Genomic DNA, 12,555 nt, shown 5'->3' on the forward strand with positions numbered 1-12,555 from the left:
AAGGATATCTCGATTTACTTGTGGTTTAAATTAATCTATGTCTATGGTTCAAAGACCAGGAGAAGGCAAAAGCATATACAATTTTGACCTTGTATTTAACAAAAGGTCTAACTATGTTTAATCTAATAGTAGATATTGACTTTTATGGTCTGATTTTCATTATTTTCCTTCAACCTCAGGCATGGAGGGCATGTCCAGTACAGACGAGAGGACAGCACCCAGAAGACAAAGCCCTGCCAGCACAGAGAGGAGACGCCCCGACCACCACAGGAGTAAAAGAGCATCTCTGCTTCGCTGGGGTGTGTCATCAGTGGGCTGCAGCTTTGGGGACGGCCGGGGGAACCATGGAGCTCAGATGGAAGCAAACAGGAGCAGCAAGGAAGCTTTGAAGAAGACCTCAGCAGGACAGGGCATTCTGGAGAAGGTGAGAGATTACTGTGGTCAGAAGTTAGCAGTGTCAGGTGTAACCTTAGACCATGACAAGGGTTAGGGTTAATTATATACTTCCTGTTTATCTCTCATGTGAACATTAAGAATCTGGAGGGACAGAAATGCATCAGCTATCTGCTTTTAATTATTGCATTCAAATGCAGAGAGTTGTTAATAGAGACTAATCAAAATGGTGTTGGGACAAAAAGTACCTACAAAAAGTTCTGTTTGTGTTTTGTGTGATTAAAAAAAATTAGTCGGACTGAAAAATGTGATCTGGAAACAATAGATGGAGCATTGCACCGGAAATCTGCGGTTATAAGGATAGGTTAGGAAGGATAAAGCTGGACATGCTGGTTTCTCTGCAGTGGTCAGGAGAGGGATTAGGTTCAGACAGTTGCTGACTGGAAATGTCAGTAAAAGAGGAAAGGTGACTCAGAGAAGGTCACTCCCTTTGGCCTTCTGCTGAGAATCCAAGAGGCAGGGAGGGATTTGGTAAAGCCCTCACCTCACACTCACTCCCTCCTCGTTCAAGTGAGCCACACCCTGTTTGAAGATCCATTGAAATTACCCCTGCTTCCTCCTTAAAGAGGGATGCTTATCATCAGCTGTAAATCTGTCACAAAAAAATCTATTTGTTCTTGTTAAAGATGTGTGTTTGCATGTGTCCTGCTGCGTTGACACACCCCCGGATCTGTTGTAAAAGTGCAGTCAGCCATTGGCGAGACACCCACATTTGTTTTAATGAGAAATGCCCCAAGGTTTGTTTAGTGTTTGAGTCATCGTGAGGGAATGTCCAAAAACACATAAATGCAAACCAAACAGAGACGTATAAAGATAATCATTGGCCATAACCTGACACACACCCATGCATTCCTGTAAACACACATACACTCATGCCTTAAGCTCTAAAGGGAAATAATCACCCGTGCCCTCTGGTGACGAAACTACTGTCACTTAAATATATGGTATCCTGATGTGGAAAACTCCAAAAGACAACACATACATGCTCAAACACACACACACACACACACGCACACACACAAATTAACATGCACACACACAGATTGAAGGCTCTAATATTATGGCCTTTTCTTTGGAAAGTTTAAATACAAGCAGAAACCTGTTGGGCGAGTTAACTTTTCATTGCCAGCCATCAGTCATCTTTGGATAGACTAGCTTGAACTGGTCTAGAGATGGGTTGTGTTTTTGAAGTGAGAATGCAAATTAAGGTTCAAGCTTCTATATTAGCAGGCATCCACCCTGCTGAAGTGTCCTCGAGCAATACGATAAAGTCCCACCAGGTCAAGAGCCGCAGTTATTACTGACTGTGACCTCTGATCTTCAAGTGAGCGACGGGAGCCGAGATGAAAAATCCTGTGGGCTTAATTGAAGTATCACATTACAAGAGGCGTTGGTGCCTGCGGTTGCTTTTCACTGCTGGATTTACCACATCAATCACGTGGCACTGGAGACGACTTTATTCATTCATTCGCAGACCCTGTTTACTCTCGATAATTTTGGATGTACAATCGAGCGATTTCACATGCTCTCTGCCCGCCGACGTCACATCCTGTTTTTCCATGCATGCAGGTTAAGGGCCACGCGGTGAGCCGACTCCTACAGAGCTTTGCGGCTGACGACGGCTTTCGCTTGGATGAGGAGAGCAGCTTCTCTGAGGGAGCGGAGGAGGAAGAGGAGGAAGAGGAGGAGGAGGAGGAGGGGGAGGAAGCGAAGGAGAAGAAGTTGATCCACCTTCCTCCCAACATGCCATGCAGAATACCCGGTAGGCATAAACAGTGACACATCATTTATAATTACCCACACACAGCAGGGTTTAAAAGCATGTTCGATCTTTTGCACGCACGCACACTCTTTGATTCTCCTCCTCACTTGGTGTTGCAATTATTCAACACACTTACACATTATGTGGACCTTACCCTTTATCCTCTCCATCCATCCATATATCTTTCTACCTCTCCTTCCCTCTGCAGCCCTTCCTAACTGTGTGCTGAGTAAAGAGATGTTGGTGGACGGGCTAAAGATCCTGATCTCTAAGGAGGATGAGTTGCTGTACGCCGCCTGTGTCCAAACTCTGGACCTGCCTGACATGTAAGACCCTCGGAGATAGATACATAACCTATGAAACAACACAAAGATTTCAAAAGATTACCCTGAAAACTAATGGGTTGGTTTAAAAAAAGATTGGTAAATTATATATATATATGTTGATATTTTAGATTCAGTGTTGTCATCGAAGGAGAACGAGGTAATCGCCCCAGGATCTACTCGTTGGAGCAGCTACTACAGGAAGCAGTGAGTTTCAGACTTGAGGCTCCATAGCATTTATTACATGTAGTTTTATGGGTAGCTGTGCTGTTCTGGATAGCTTCAACTTAATTTTGTGACCCCCCCCCCCAGGTGTTAGACGTGCGTCCCCAGACTGAAGCCATCCTGACGGCAGGGACGCGAGTTTGTGCCTACTGGAGCGAGCGATCTCGCTGTCTTTACCCTGGATATGTCCACCGAGGTTGGCGACATGCACCAACCGCCTCACTTTGTGAATACACTCACACATTTTGCTGCCGCTTACGTCTTCCGTTCTGTGTTGTGCTTTAGGAGGTCCAGGTGAGGTGGAGAAGGAGGGCAGTGTGATGGTGGAGTTTGATGATGGAGACAGAGGAAGGATCTCACTCGCAAATATTAGACTTCTGCCGCCCGGATACCAAATCCACTGTAAGTACAACTTTGTGAAACCTTTATAAATTCACTAGATCGCTAGATTCACTTGGATCTGCACCAAATTGCACACACTTATAGATATCAGTCCCCAAAACATGTCTGATTTTTCATCAAGATCCATTAACTATTCTTTGAGAGATCAATGTTGAATAACGTTCTATCTTACAATGTTATAGAAAGTAAAAAAAAATCCTGGTTCCACCCCCTGATCCGAAACTCTTTCCCGACCCATACCGCATCTTTCCACAAAGTTTTGCGTGAATCGGTTGAGGTATAACCTCCTTGGTAGAGGTGATAGAAATATTAATGAGAGAATAAATAAAAACCATCATCAAACAACTCATCTCTGTCAGGTGCGGAACCCTCTCCGGCACTTCTGATCTCACTTGGTCGGCGCGGTCGCCGAGGCTCCACCCATGAGAAAAAAGACATGCCTTCAGAGAAACCAGCCAATGAGGAGACAGCAGGAAGACCCCAGGAGAAAAGACCAGGTGAGGGAGAAAACATACTGTTTTGTAAAGATTTGTAATTTTTCAGCAACTACACAATCTTGAGTTTATGATCCGTAGGAAAGACTAGGCTATCTCTCTGCTAAGGGAATGAGGATCATTTAGAATTTAACATAAGTAGTCCGAGACAGTTGCAGTCTTTCTAATAAATACAGACACACAGCTCTTTAGGCCATACTAAATTCCCCTAAAACAATCCCTAGTTAACAGTTCCTCCTGTCATGCAATTATCAGCTGCCTGTGAGGGGAGAGACTCAAATTCCTTCCTTGCTGCCTATCCCTCACCCTCATATTTCCACACAAAGCATTATTTCATAAACTGTCAATGTAGTGCTTTGTGTGGTTAAGCCACATACATGTAACTCATCACAAACTCAGGGTGACAGTGGGGGCAGAGGGGAGGGACAGGTTTGCCAGGTTTGTAGCAGTTTGAGTAATGGATATGTAGAAACGTACCTGGCCAGGTGAAGATCAAACAGATAAAGATATTAAGTTTCTCCACAGCTCTCAGTTCCACAATTAATCTCAGTGTGATCTTAAGACCTGTCAGGTCATATTGATTATAACCCTTCTGCGTTGCTGGCTCCTTTTTCAGTTGGCAGACCGAAGAAAATTCACTCAGTGCCTAAGACTGCCAGCACAGTGACGTCAGTAACAGACACTGGAACCAAAAATACCACCTCTTTGATGAGTTGGTCCATGCCCAGGAAAAGACCTCCAGTTGACTTCTTCCTCTTCAATGGGACCTCCCGAAAGACACAGAGAAAAATACGAGAGCGAGACATAGGAATGTTTCATCGGCCTGCCTCTCACCCTCTTGTAGCCCCAGCCCCTGTCAAAGGTATCTTTGGCTCTCCTTTTGTAGTCGATTCATTCAGTAGCATCGCAAATGGCTACTCTGCGTTTGGAAGCAGTGGAAACTCTGGAGGTGGGCGCCCAGCCACCACAGTTGCTTCCATGGGACTCCATGACTCCTCCTCTTCTTCCTCAGCTGTCACCACAGCAATTGCAGCTGGGAGTAGGAAGCCAGTGAGTGAACGAGACAGGAAACAGTTTCTGGTGAAGCTGGACCATGAAGGAGTGACCTCTCCTAAAACAAAGAACGGCAAGGCCTTGCTTCGATTTGGAGGAAACGGAGGAAGAGGAGCACCACTGCGATACATCCATCCATCCATGCTGGTGAAGGACGGCAAGAAGACGAGAGGAGAAAGAGATGGTGCTGTGGCCCAATCTGAGGCTCTTCTAAAAGGGGCTCCACCTCAAAGAAAGGATCTTCTGTCAGCAGCTGTGGGCGTCCAAGGTGGGGATTACAATTTGGACTACCCAAGCGACTGCCCCAGCTCCTACTCTGAGCTGGATGAGGAAGATGAGGATGATGGTCAAGGTGTTGAAGCACGTAGAAGAGGTGCACCAGTGACATCCCACCGTGGTGGTCGTTTTCTCTCTCGTCTCTCTGCTTGCTTCTCCTCATCTTCCTCCTCTTCTTCCTCCTCTGGTTCTATCTCCTCATCGTCCCTCTGCTCTTCAGACAACGATTCCTCCTACTCCTCTGACGAAGAGTCCTCCTCTGTGCTGCTGCGCCGTGCACTGCTCCAGCAGGACAAACACAAACACAGGCAGAACATGAAGTCTGACCAACCAAACCCTGACCCTACAACCTCCAACTCTGCCTCTGGCCCGGCTCACGGCTTTGTGGCCAAAGCCAACATGGCCGTCTCTGGGTCGAAGGGGAGAGCTGACAGAGCAGAAAGCAGGAAGGAGTTCATGTCAAAAGGAAGTATGACGGCTAACAGTAGCACGGCAAAGACCCATCTAAAGAGGAAAGAAGCAATTTCTAACAGCCACCATCAGAACCAAAGCAGTCCTGTGAACCAGCAGCCGAAACCTGCTGCCAAGGACCCGGTCACAACAAAGAGGCAGAGGATGTCTTCACCTGAGCCTCTGCCCAACATGGCTCCCCTGCTACATGGGCGCCAGCTGTGGAAATGGTCTGGCAACCCCACACAGGTAAGATGATTTGTTTTATATTTACCTCAGCCAAGGAGGTTATGTTTTCAACCCAATCCATTTGTTTGTGAACAAAATGATACAAAAACAACTGAACAGATTTGAATGAAACCTGGAGGAAGGATGCCATATGGGTCAGGAAGGAACCCATTACATTTTGGTGCGGATCCAGGATTTTTTACTTTAACATTGTCAGATTTTCAAAATTTACTTATTTCCAGAAAATTCATTGATATTAATGAAAAAAAATCAGCAATACTTAATGGATTGATATCTAGTTTGAGAAATTTGGTGCAGCTTGATTGAATTAAAGGGAACTATTGGGGCTTGGTGGAGGTATGCTCTCTACTGAGAGCCATTCTGGTTTACTATGGTTGTTTTCGCTATAACCAAGATTTTGATAAAATAACTATTTGGGAAGAATCACAAAAATGTTTGTTTTTCCAGTATCTTACTTCTTCTTGTTATTGTAGTGTCATTGTTACTAAATCCTTTGACATTGAAATCCTGACCTAATCAGACAGTGTTTTCTCATGATTACACTTCATTATCTTGGTTGCACAATGGTTGTCTTGGGTATCAGTAACCTACTGAAGCTCGTGACTTAAATAGGTTACTGATTGTTGTTGCAGTTTCTGCCGTGTCACACCTTGATTGCATACAGTAAATACAAAGAACGAGTATATGATCTCACTTGGGAACAGCTTATTCAACCTCAGACTCTGCACACACTGGCAACACTCTCAGGCTTACCTGGTGTAGTTAATCTCTGATTATTAAGGCAAGATCCCGAGATAATGAAATAAAAAAACTCTGCCACTCTAAGTTTCCAATTCGCCAAGCTGTTAGTTTTGTAAACACGACTCCATCAGTTGTCTGGGATGTGCAGCTGAAAAGAAAAGCTGATGTGTTTGGTGTGAACATGCCCCCAATGAACAAAAAGATGGAGCAGAATTGTAGGCGTGTTTCTCAGGTTATGGTCGCTGTGATCATGACTTGTAGGTGAGTTTCTGTGGTATTACCTTATCAGGTTGGAAGTGGATTATTAGTGTGGCCTCCTGGAGTAACACTGAATATAATCTGTTTGGCACCCCTATCCAAATCAACATTAAGTTAACCGAACACATTTATTGGTTTAAAGCTATTTTCTGGATTGGAAAAACATATAAAATCCTTCTATATTTTGGTAGACTGGGTTTAGTAAAACAAACAAAAACCCAAGTTAATTTCTGAAATGAGGCTGGTGTTGAAATAAGCCTTCCACACTGAATAAGTTGACTGAGACTCTTGTTTTGATTCTCTTTCCCCCCGGACAGAGAAGAGGTCTGAAGGGTAAAGCCCGCAAGCTTTTCTACAAGGCCATCGTGAGGGGCAAGGAGACGGTGCGTGTCGGGGACTGTGCCGTGTTCCTGTCACCTGGTCGGCCACAGCTGCCTTACGTGGGCCGGGTGGAGAGCCTGTGGGAGTCGTGGAGCTCCAGCATGGTGGTCAGGGTCAAGTGGTTCTACCACCCGGAGGAGACTCGTCTGGGGAAGCGACACCGTGATGGCAAGGTAAACCCAGGAAGAATTTTTAAAAAACATGACTGGTCAGGGCAACAGTGTATGTGACATTTTTATATGAATATGTTACCTGGGCTTTGTTTTTTTTCCTTGTTCCCATCTGATAGTAGTGGTACTTCTGCTTAGTTCTTGAAACTGGTCACATTTGCAGATCTACATACTCAGTGTAGGATGGGTAATTCCCAGGGCGGATCTCTAGTGTACAGGAAGTCATGCATTCTACATTTCTGGTAATGTCAACACTGGTGTGTTTGGATAAAACTTAAAAAAAGAGCCACGTGGTTGAGCAGTAACATCCAGCAGGGCTTGTGTGGGAGGGGAAATGGCAACAAAGGTGTGGCGAACGAAAACATCATAATCTTTCAGCTAATCACTTTTCCCTCTGAAATTGTCAATGCAACATTTTGATTGTTGATAGTATTTTATTTTGTTGATTTTTCAACCTGCTTTTATTTTTGTCCCTACAACAGAATGCTCTGTATCAGTCAAGTCACGAGGACGAGAATGACGTGCAGACCATCTCCCATCGCTGCCAGGTGGTCAGCAAGGCAGAGTATGATCACCAGATGCGTGAACGCAAGACGGGGAACACGGCGAACGACCTCTTCTACCTGGCTGGAACATACGAACCAACCACTGGCCAGCTGATCAGTGCAGACGGCATGGCCATTGTTTCCTAGATCCAGCAACCATGGAGAGAAATCTAAATATGAGACACAGGCTCTGGAGTCAGCTGCCTCCAGGAAGGGACAGAGGGAAATCAAGACAAGAGTTTCAGCTCTGTATATTCATCTGTCCCTTGTAAGCTAAGGAGCTAGCCCACCGGTTAAAGTCCGGCAGTGATGGCACTTAAGAAGAGTCCGGTTTGTTCTGGACGGTAAATATTCGGATCCATGTCAGATTTAACCTTTTTATCAGACATGGACTGAGGCTCCTTGTTGCAGGCGGAGTCAGCCTTCCCTCTCTGCGACTGAAATAACAAAAGTATCTCGCCACAGCGTCAAGATTACTGCAACGAGAGAACGGGAACCATGGACGTGAGCACTTTGGAGCACAGTAGCTTGGAGGGAGGGTGGTGGGTGATTTTCGATTTCTGAGACAAAGACAGACTCAGAGAGCAGGAGAGACTGTATGGTAAGGGGAGACTTACTGTAAACCACACTGGTTTGGATGGTTGTAATGGTCTTATACTGGTAGTATGTTGATGACAACGATAACACAATGTGGGAGATGCCCAACAGGACCAAAAAGCACTGTTGTTCGGACTTGTGTGTAAATGTTTGTGTGTGTGTGTTTGCAGAGTGGCTGTGTTGACCCTGTTTGGCATTTAATGAGCTCTAAGTAAATAGTGCTTTAGTGTGCGTGTGTTTGTATTGTATGTGTGTGCGTGTGTGTGGTCATGCACGTGTACTCCTGTGCTCATCAAGCAAAGATGACGTCATGACACACTGTCTTTAATACTCAGAATATTAATCCATACAGTACTTAACGTGCAGTTTTCAGTCCTTCCGACAGAAACATCCAACATTTATTATTTTTGTTTTCTCCTGTCAAGCCATACACGTCAATACCTCTCTCTCGTATCCTCCGATTCAGGTGCGAAGACACATGTACAGGTAGTTGGATTGTTTATTTGAACTGTGGGTGCGTGTTGGAGTGCGTGCTAAGCGAGCGTGCGAGCATGGTTTGTACAGCATTATTGTATAAAATAACATGTTGTAAATAGTATACATATATATTTGTTCTTTTTTGTTTTCTTTTGCAGAGATTATTTTATTTAGATTTTTTTAGGGTGTGTGTGGGTGGGTTTGGGAGGGTCTGGCAGAGGGAGGAGGTTGGGTTAAGTTTCTCTCTCGATGCACTGAACAGGATCGGAGGCTTGGACTTGTACAACTGATGTGAAGACTTAGTGGTTGTAAGCCCTGCTTTAGGGATGAATACGTAGAAAGGGCGTTTGGGAAATGTTTTTATAAGGAAATCAGAAAAAGGCTCTTTTTAAACATGTGTCCAAAATCCCTTCTTTTTTAATTATTTTGCTTTGTTGGGTTAAGAATGGTCATTTCCTGTTGGGAGCTTTTTTCTTCACAAATACTGGAAAAGAAACTGAGTTTCTGCTGTTCTCAGATCCTGAAAGAATCTAGTTCTTCTCTATCTATTTTATCCTGTATTTCCTATATGAAATGTAGATATTTATCTGGCATCAAAACTAAACATACCAAAGCACCTGTGAGTTTACGCTTCACTGCATTAGAAGGAAAATTATTTTATGAAAATAGACATAAAAAATGACGTTCAATCAAATCTGAATCCGGGACCCCTGCAATCACCGAGGTATTTGAAGTAGCGTTCCTCTCGGTGTCTGCTCATGTTCACTCAGCGTTGCTATGACAGCCCTCGGAGAAACGTTGCAGCAACATTGTCTGCGTGCTGCCCAGCTGATGCACTTGAGGTCTCTATGGCAACCAGAATGGCATCACGTGACTGTGAAGGACAATCAGAGCCAATCAATGGGACGATGGTGAGAGACAAAAAAAAAACAAGATAAGGATCAAATCACAAATTATGCTTCTTCGTCACTTTTATTCCTGCTTTGCCAAAAAAATGTCTGTGTTTGTGTGTTTTTACGTTTGCTTGTTTTCCTTGTTTACCATTGTCTTACTGTTTATGCAAGCCTGTGATGACTGTGTGTTGTCGGTGTATAGGATGTATAGGGGGGAAGAACATGAATGCCTTTTTCTTTTTTAGGACATTGACTGACTTTTAACAACAATGTTGCTGTTACACTGCAAAGCAAAAGCTTTAAAAGGAACCTAATGTGAAACTCGATTTTGAATGCTTTCTTTAATGGGTCTTTAATTGAATTATTTAAAAAAAAAAAAAGCTGTATTTTCTTTAAGAAACACTGGATTCATTTGTAACCATAACCAACTTTTTTTTAGACCCACTGGAACCTGCTTTGTACGTTTGCGATAGCCTACTAAATATATTATGTAATTTCAGTCATTCTTTGGAAATATGAAAAAAATATTTCCTCATGTACAAAAAGAAAAAAATTATTTATCTTAATTTTATTGCCTTTTGTGTTTCATTAAAAAAAGATTCTTATGAAATAAAAAAAAATCCTGGTTGTGTTTTTTTCTGTCCTGTGAGTCTCCTGAATGCCGCCTTGTGTTCATCAGTGCCGATCATTTGTCCGCTGTAAGAAAATGGACCACAGGAGAAAGCGTGTAAGGACAGAGAAGGGAGGGGGGGGACAAGAAAAAAAGAAAAACACAAGTGGAGGAAGCAATTTGAAACTGTAGCTGTGGCCGACAGAAGGAGGGAAGAATGGGGAGAGAAAGGGAAACTTTATCTAGCAGCGTTTTCATGAGAGACGACGGGCGGGATAAAGTCTCCCCAGGCTGTACAGGTGGGTCAGGTATTCAGAATAATAAAAACAGAACAGCACCATTAAGAGAACAAAGCCAGGGTATCAGCTTTCGGCCTGCAAATATTGCAAACCCTCAGTGTGTGGATACATGTGTGTGAATGCAACTTGCTCATAAAATAAAACATTCAGGCCACGATGATATTAATCCATGCTGTGTGAATGCATTCCTGTACTTCCATGAGTTTGCTGCTTTGCCTGTGTGTGTGTGGTGTGTGTGTAGTGTGTGTAACGTGAGAGCTCGGAAGAACAGTTGAGATTATCCCCCGCAGGGTGTGGAGTTTCTGGGACAAAGTGCGCAAATTTACTGCTTTTTATTTGAGACTTCCTGTGACATATTAGCACCTTTTTATCGCAGCGTAACCGGAGCCTTTGTGACGCAGCTTATTGTAACATTAATGTCTGGATGGAGGATTTACCTTTGACCTCAAATTACAGTCCGGCTGCCTCGTGGCAGCGCACAAAGGGAGAGGGCCCGGGCACGGCATCGCCTTGAACTTCTGCCGTAAACTTTATTTTACTCTGAACCGTGTTTTTTAACGTCTGCCCCTCCTTCGCCGTTTCTTTCTCTTTTCTTCTTTTCAGCCCGCTCCCTGCTTTACTTGTCAATACAGGAAAAGTTGACTCACCTTTTATTTTTGAATAACTTTGCTAATGGTCCTTGGCCACATAGTTCGAAACACACACAGTCAAGTCCAGGCCCTTTGTCCAGCATGTGCGAGTGTGTGTTTGCTTTGCTTTTGTCTTCTGTTTTTAGCTGTTTCTGCAGTTTAACTTGTTATTACAAAGATATTAAACAGAATGCCTGCCGGTCTAGTCTGAACACACACACACACACACACACACACACACACACACACACACACACATACATTTAGCCATTTTGCTCACCGGTGGGCTTTTACATCCTCATCGGCCTCCTCAATCAACCAACGCCTTCAAAACACACAGACATTAAGTGCAGTCTTTGACTCCTTATCAGCAGGTTTGCATTGGGCTTATCAGGCTGACATTGTTAAACTACTTTACCCAGAATGCTGCGGGAGATAGGGGCACAATGGGAGGCTAGGGGTGCCCTCTGGGTTAATGAGAGAGGGCTTTCACACCGTAAGAGCAAACCTGCTTCTAGCTGATTTGTGTGTGTGTGTGTGCACAGGGTCAAGGTGTCACAGAGAGGTAGGGCACTCTTTTTTTAAACTTTCTTCCTGGTAGGGGCGGGTGGACCAGAGCGGAGAAACCACATCTGAAAGCACGTCACTTGTCAAGTCGCTATCCATGTTTATGTGTCTGTGTGTGTGTGTGTGTGTGTGTGTGTGTGTGTGTGTGTGTGTGTGTCATCTGTCTTCCTTATTGCATGGATAGGGAAGAGAAATGTTGAAAAAGAGAGAAGTGAGCAGTGACACAGTAAAAAACTGGTGGATTGAAAAAGGAAAGTGTGTGTGTGTGTGTGTGTGTGTGTTGTGCGAGCTCCAATCCAGAGAAACCTCACCATTTAGATATAGAATGAACATGTCAGTGAAGTGAATGAATGGCTGTCAGCTGCAGCTTGATGCTGCTTTGTGCATGTGTGTGTTTGTGCACAGGTTTGTATGTGTGTGTGTGTGTGCGTGTGTGTGTGTGTGTCTGGGGTACATTCAGGTCACTCAGAGTGGGAGTAAGAAGATCAGTGGACTTCACTGCATCACCTCATCCATCGTACATATGAGCCTCTGCGAGCTCGTCATCGGTATCCGTCTTCCTACCAGTGTGTGTATGTGTGCGTGTGTGTGACTGTATATCCAGTCTGACACATTGGTAGTTGTGCAACGTATTCTGTGGCAGCAGATGGTAGGCTTACATAAATCATGGATTCTTGGCAGTGTGGAAGTCATGTCCATGT

The 12,555-nt window shown here is 44.2% G+C and overlaps 1 protein-coding gene across 2 annotated transcripts in view; it reads left to right on the forward strand.

The window, feature by feature from the left end:
• Window positions 1–10,369, forward strand: part of bahcc1b (BAH domain and coiled-coil containing 1b) — a 63,877-nt gene extending 53,508 nt beyond the window's left edge. For both annotated transcript variants that reach the window (XM_069517346.1, XM_069517345.1), the window contains exons 19-28: window positions 180–424; window positions 2,023–2,215; window positions 2,424–2,541; window positions 2,670–2,745; window positions 2,851–2,959; window positions 3,049–3,165; window positions 3,525–3,662; window positions 4,276–5,687; window positions 7,004–7,240; window positions 7,720–10,369. In XM_069517346.1, coding sequence (XP_069373447.1) covers window positions 180–424; window positions 2,023–2,215; window positions 2,424–2,541; window positions 2,670–2,745; window positions 2,851–2,959; window positions 3,049–3,165; window positions 3,525–3,662; window positions 4,276–5,687; window positions 7,004–7,240; window positions 7,720–7,929 — 2,855 coding nt within the window. In that variant the 3' untranslated portion in view covers window positions 7,930–10,369. The remainder of the gene's footprint in view (window positions 1–179; window positions 425–2,022; window positions 2,216–2,423; window positions 2,542–2,669; window positions 2,746–2,850; window positions 2,960–3,048; window positions 3,166–3,524; window positions 3,663–4,275; window positions 5,688–7,003; window positions 7,241–7,719) is intronic.
• The last annotated feature ends 2,186 nt before the right edge of the window (window positions 10,370–12,555 follow it).

Source organism: Paralichthys olivaceus, chromosome 21 (genome assembly GCF_024713975.1).
Source record: "Paralichthys olivaceus isolate ysfri-2021 chromosome 21, ASM2471397v2, whole genome shotgun sequence".
Lineage (NCBI taxonomy): Eukaryota > Metazoa > Chordata > Actinopteri > Pleuronectiformes > Paralichthyidae > Paralichthys > Paralichthys olivaceus.